At 44.3% G+C, this 6,767-nt stretch overlaps 1 protein-coding gene across 1 annotated transcript in view; it reads left to right on the top strand.

Annotated features, from left to right (window-relative positions):
- Positions 1 to 2,081: 2,081 nt before the first annotated feature.
- Positions 2,082 to 6,767, top strand: part of MCMBP (minichromosome maintenance complex binding protein) — a 33,151-nt gene continuing 28,465 nt past the window's right edge. Inside the window, exon 1 of the mRNA XM_072624173.1 lies at positions 2,082 to 2,541. Coding sequence (XP_072480274.1) covers positions 2,484 to 2,541 — 58 coding nt within the window. The 5' untranslated portion in view covers positions 2,082 to 2,483. The remainder of the gene's footprint in view (positions 2,542 to 6,767) is intronic.

Raw genomic sequence — 6,767 nt, 5'->3', positions numbered from 1 at the left:
TGTGTTAAGATCTTTACTATTTAACTCTAAATGAGGAAAATATTGCCAGGCACTGTGTTAGGTGCTTGGGATACAAAGATAGAAATAAACTAATTCCATTGCTAAAGAAGTTTACATTATACTAGGGAAAACAACATGAATAGAAATAGCATTGGAATAAAAGGGAAAGAACATTGGCTTAGGGTCAGAGAACCTAAATCTGAAGCCTGCCTCTGATTCATGTATCCTTGTTACTTCAACACTTCTGTGCCTCAGTTTTCTCATCTGTAAAACAAAGGAGTTGGATTCTATCAGGGTGGGGAACCTACGGCTTTGAGATCACATGTGACCTTCTAGGTCTTTAGGTACTGACTTTTGACTGAGTCCAAGCGTTACAGAACAAATCCTCTTAAGGGGATTTTGTGAAGTTTGGATTCAGTTAAATGGCCGCACTTGAGAACTTTAGAGGGTCACATATGGCCTTGAGGTCACAGGTTCCCCACCCCTGGATTATATGGTCTCTGAGGTCCCTTTCAGCTCTAAATCTATGATCCTACAAAGAAAGCAGAAAATAAATACAAAGTAATTTCCAGGGAGTAAAAGAAGAGGCCACGAAGAGGTGGTGAGAGCTGAAGTCCTATTCTGAACAACAAAAATCCTGGTTCTTTTTGGCTCAGTCAGCAGAATGAAAAGTCTGGCCAGTACTCTCTAGACAGAAAGGAAGTGACAGTTGTTATAATCATCATAGTAATAGCTATCATTTACATAGTTTTAAAGGGTTTTAAAGTCCTTTTTACAAATCAGAGCCATTTGATGTTGGCTAAAGTCTAATCTAGCTAACTCCAGAAATATGCTTTCTTGGGTTAATTGTTAGGTGACAAATATTCAGCTGAATAGCTCTTAAAAGATTATCTGTGAATTTGTAGAAACATGAGGTATGGTGTACCTTAGCAAAATTAAGGGATCAGTCTCTTGGGATTTTTAAAGTCACTTCCCACCCCTACCATTTGGGTGATCAAAATCTCACAAGAAGTCTAAATGACATCTAATCAAAGGCATTCATTCATTCATTCATCTAACAAGCATTTGTTGAGCACCACTTAAGTATCAGATACTGTAGGTACTAAGACCATAATAGAGGATGGTCACCATCAAATAGCCCACCTTTAAAGGCATCCTTCTTTAACCTAGTCAAGGTGCCTAGGCTTTTTTCTGCTCAAATTTTCACTCACTAGGACTTTAATATATGTGTTTCTATACTTAACATAAATGTGTATTTAACATATTATGTGAATATACATGTATGTGTATATCTAATGTAGAATATACATAGTGCATAGTGTTGCACAGCATATAAGCAGAATGAGTATATATAAATTAGTGTATGTATCCGTATAGAGAAATATATGTATATATATACACATACATGTGTGTGTGTTTGCATATAAAGTGCAGGACTTCACAGCAATAAAAATGAGCCTTAATTAGATCTATTCTAACTCAGGTTTGCCATCTATGTAGCCACCCGTGAAATCTGTCTTCATTCCAGACCCCGACAAGGCTGTTGAGGAGCTTCAGTCCCTGCGTCCTTTAGGGTCACCAGCGGCCGAGGGCAGCTGGAGGCAAGCCCTGACTGCTGGACCTCCCTGTCACTAGTTCCAACGTATGGGAGGCAGGTTTCAGAGACACCAGGAGGCAGCTGGCACTGCCCAGGGCTCCTGAGAACGTGCCCGGCACTCGCGCCTCTGTGGAAGGAGCGCTGCCTCAGTCTCCCACTCTGTAGATGCGAGCTGCTTAATCTTCCCAGAGTCACAGACAAGCCTAGGGACCCCTACTCGCAACGGCCAGTCACGTCAGAGCCTGAAGGCTGGACTGAGCTGGAGGGGCTACAGGAAGGGGGCCTGCCTCTGGTGCCCCGGACGGTGGCCGCTCCAAGCCCCGCCGCGGGAGGAGGAGGCGCGGGGAATCGAGCTTCTGCCGCGGCTCTCCCCAGTCCAGCCCCGCCTCGCCAGTTTGCCCTCCTTTTCTGACCTTTTCCAAAATGGCGGCGACGGCGACGCCGCCGCCAGGGCCCGGAAGCCCCGCCCCGCCCCGCCCCGCCCCTCCTCCTAGCGCGACCGAATGCACTACCGCCCCCTCCCCAGCTCGCGCTCGGGGGTCAGAGGCGACGCCGTCGGCGCGTCCGTTTCCCGCCATAGCGTAGAGGAAGGCGGGGGGCGAGGGGGGCTCCTGGCGCTTCCGCCTCGTAGCTGCCGCCGCCGCCGCTGCCGTGGTTGCTGCTGCCGGGAGCGGGGCGAGCCCGAGGCCGGGCGGTGTCGCTCCGTGACCGCTGCCGCTTGCCCGGCGTGGGCGTGGGCGAGGGAGGGAGCGGCCGGGGGCTTGGGCCGACCCCGAAAGGAGAGGAGGAGGAGGAGGCGGTAGGACGTGCGATCGTTCCCTCTGCCCGCCGCCGTCGCCCCCGGAGCCCCGCTCGGGGCAGCCCGCTCCGCGCGCCCCTCGGCAAGATGCCGTGTGGGGACGACTGGCTGAACCATCCGCTCGGCATCGTGCAGGGCTTCTTTGGTGAGTGGGGGGCGCCCCCGGGAACCCTAGGTAATTCGGGGGAGTCCTTCCTGCCCGGAGATTGAGGAAGGGGCGACCCGAGCGCCCCCTCCCCCGCCACCCGGCGGGCGACCCCCCGGCCCCGGGGCCGCCGCACGGTTCGGGCTGCCCCCTGCGGGGGGCGGGGAGCGGGCAGGAACTTTGTCTCCCTTCCCTCCCGGGCCCCCGGGCCCCCAGACCCGGAACGTGGCCCGGGACTGGCGCAGGCCGCAGCGGGTGCCGTCGGGCTGGGCTGGTGGGAGACGGGGCGGCCGGCCCGCGGGTCCTGCACGGCTTTGCCGTTTCCTCTCCAGCTCGTTTTACAGAAGAGGAGCTGGGGCAAACGGAGCTAAGTGACTTGCCCAGGGTCCCCCGGCTAGGATCCCAGGCCACTCTTAAAGCCAGGAAGTGGAGTCTTCTTTACTCCAGCCAGGCATTCTGTCAGTGCTCTTGGGAATCGGGTAAAGTTGAAAAGGACAAAACCGGTGTGAACATTCTGCGGTGCCACAGACGGGGGCAGTGGTCGTGAAGAGAGCGGGGGCTTGTGCGAGGACTTAGGCTCAGGGTCCTGGGGAGACTGAGACAGGGTTTGTAAAGCAGCATGTAATGCCAGCTATTGCCTGGCTCACTGAGGACGTCCTTTATCGGGCTACTTCAAGAAGTAGGAAGTAAATTTTAGAAATAGTAACTGACATAAAACCCGCAAATTTGGAGATCTTGGGGGATGGAGGAATGTTGACCATTTATTTACTTTTAATTTGCGGACAACTAACTCATTTTCCCAGTCTACGACAGAATAGAAGCAGGAAACCATCACCATCTCCACGTCTCTGAGGGGCACTGACAACAGGGAGACTTAACAGCTGAAGTAAGGGGAGAAGCAAGAAATCTATTTTAAAACTGACAAATTCAAAGTAGAGTATTTGAGGCCCTTTCATGAAGGAACTTGTTGTCTTAAGCTTTTGGATCTCTAAGAGTCATTCCAATAAAGAAGTGTAATAGTTGATATTCTTAATGGTGATCCTGAGTAATTAAAGCAAAAGTTAACAGATTTATCTTTAGCATGCTGCATTTAATTAGAGAAGAAAGTGTGTGTTTCATTTTAGGATTTCCACCAAAAATGGGGTTTGTTTGTTTTTTAAGTTAGTCTTTAAATGCCTTATACAAATTATTTATTTGTATACACACACATTCTTCAAGAACCTATTCTTGTGTGTGTGTATAATATACTTATTCTCCAGGATTCTGGATAAATTAGATTGGTTACTGTGTACCAGAGATTTAGCTACACTTTGCTCAAATCATTTTGTCTTTGTCACACAGAGATATGCATTTCTCATAGCATAGTAAAGCATACAGTGTTGATATATGGTGCCATCAGCTTTATAACAGGGTTCAACAGTGTTTTTAAAATTCCATGGATTATTTATTGTGTAGCGGTTATGAATAATACAGTACTCATGCTTATTGGTCTTAGTATGTTAATAAATCAAAAGCTGGATTTTTTTGGTATATTTTGCAGTTAACACTATTGAAGGATGGCAATTTCACAGTTCCTTCTTGTGCTGTGATAAAACATTGCTTCAGTAATAGATGTTTGCTAACGTAGATAATGTGGCATGAGAATAATTAGGTATATTTCTAGTCAGTCTCTGGACAGGAGAGAATTATTTTTAGTAATGAGTGCCTAAATATAGAGTAACTATCTTTTTAGTCTTGAAATAATGATTTTTACTTGTAAGCACAAGCAGGAATACTGAACAGAAAGTTTGGATTCAGTCAAAGGGCCGCACTTGAGGTCCTAGAGGGCCACATGTGGCCTTGAGGTTGCAGATTCCTCACCCCTGGAGTAAATATGGTAATTTTTTTTCTTGGTCCTTAACCTGCAGTTTTATCACTGTAGTGAACTACATCTGCAACTTAAAAAGTTAGCTTCTGGGACTTTCCCATGGGTCACAGAGCTAGTATGTATCAAAGGATGTACCTGAACCCAAGTCTTTCCAATTCCAGGACCAGTCTACTATCTGTTATTCAATGCTTTATCTTCACATTCCTATATTTAACCCAAAAGAGCCCAGCCTCAAGAATCTGAAAGACCTAGATGCAAGAACTCTGATCCTAGGCAAGTCACAACTTCTAAGTTACCCCAGCAACTCTCTAAGATCATTAAATTGCAAAATAATAACCCATTTATTGACCTGCATTGATAGTGAGTTTTTTCCTCAATAAATGTCCTTCACTCTTTTGACATCACAGGTCTGTCCCCATCCCCCCATCTTCAATTAATGAATTTATGTCTTAAGTAGAGATTTGGGGTTGTATTTGCCAGATGGTGTGATTAATCTCATATTTAAGATATTTCCTTTAGACCTTAAAAAAAGTCATTATCAGTATGTATGATCTAGATTGAGGAAGGTATCCAAAGTTGGAAAATCCCTGTAACTCAGGTTATAACCGTTCCATTCCCCTTCAGAATTAAGTGAATTATTGCCTCAGTGCCCACATTTCTGTCCAAAATTAAAGCCTTTCTAGTAGCTAGTAGACCTGCCATGGCTTGAACTTCCCTGCTGAATTCTTCAAGAACCCAGGGTCACTGCCAGGAACTAATGAATAAATCTGTTTTAAATTTCCATTGTGGGATGGCTACCTTTGATGAAACCTAGCCATGTTTTCCTAGAGGGCTCTAAAAAATTACTTGGATTTTCTTGTATGCAATTATGATAGTATAGTGCAATTGCTAATAAGGTTTTCACCAAATGTAGAAAATTGTACAATGTGAAATAAAACTGAATTAAGAGAAACCTTTTTAATTTAACAAGTGTTTGAGTCACTCTGAGGTAATTTAACTTTTGATGTCATAAGGAGATATCATTTCTCCCTGTTTTTTGCTGGGGTTTTTTTTTTAATATAGATGAAGTCTGTGCAGTGAGATGTTCTTTTATGTGTTTGATTTTTAGTAGAGACAAGAAAACCTTTCATTAATTGGGTTGATTTCTTAACCTTTTTTCTCAGGCTAATGGATCTGTTTTATTACATTTACAAAGGCAAAATCCAGTTGTAAGAGACTGGGGACAACCAGATTGCTTGATTGCTGTGAAATTTTGATATTAATAGAAAATTTAAAAAACTTAAACTTTCATATGGAGTAATATCCTTTCATTTCAATGGAACATTTATTTCCATATCTGAACTACCACATTATTTACATCAGTGTGGTCTTCTTGACTCCAGTGTCTTGCTTCACTTTATCACTTTTCATCAATCTGTACACTGTTATTGTAGATCAAGTTTAAGAAATAAACTGTAATGGTATCGTTCCTTTGCTGAGAAATGTCTACCCATTGGATACCCACGCAATGGGTACACAATGCCCTCCAAAATCTGGTTTTGGCCTTATTTCCCAGGACTGTATCACTCTATAACTCCACACCCTTTCTGTGTTTTGAGACAGCTTGACTCTTTCCTTACGAAAACTTCCCTGTTATTCTTTTTTAGCAAATAAGCATTTATTTTGTAGTAGGCATTGAGCTACATAGACAAAAGAAAAGCAAGACTCTTCCCTAAATGAACTGTAAAAGCACCTACTGATCTGCTTCAGCTTTCATCTATCTCTCCCTCTGCACCTAATATGACACTTACTGTTTGTAGTAATTACTTAAAAGCTCAGATTGTGTACTCCCTTTGGTGGATACCTTTTCATTGTTTAACTCACCTGCTTGCTGTACATGACAAGCTCCTTAAAGAGACAGAAGCTGCTTCCCACTGAGGACCAGGACAGTGCTGTGCCTTTAACTGAAGAGCTGGAGTTTTTTTTTAAAATGGAAGTACGGATCTTACATAATAGTTTCATGTGTGAGGCAAGACTGATTATTTGAGTTAGTTGCAATGAGTTAAGTGGATTTATGCTCTATTCTGTGCACTGGGATACAAGTAAGAAAAGGAAATTATCTTTGTCTTTAAGGAGCTTACTTTTTTTTTCTTTCTTTGTTTATTTAACTTTTAACATTCATTTTCACAAAATTTTGGGTTCCAAATTTTCTCCCCTTATGTCCCCTCCACCCACCCCAAAACACCGAGCATTCTAATTGCCCCTGTCTGCCAATCTGCCCTCTCTTCTATCATCCCTCTCTGCCCTTGTCTCCATCCTATACCCCTTTACCTGTATTTCTTATTTCCTAGTGGCAAGAACAGTACTCGACAGTTGTTCC

The sequence above is a fragment of the Notamacropus eugenii genome, chromosome 1 (genome assembly GCF_028372415.1).
Source record: "Notamacropus eugenii isolate mMacEug1 chromosome 1, mMacEug1.pri_v2, whole genome shotgun sequence".
Taxonomy (NCBI): domain Eukaryota; kingdom Metazoa; phylum Chordata; class Mammalia; order Diprotodontia; family Macropodidae; genus Notamacropus; species Notamacropus eugenii.
The sequence above is the reverse complement of the archived record's forward strand: the minus strand, read 5'-3'. Positions and strand labels throughout refer to the sequence as shown.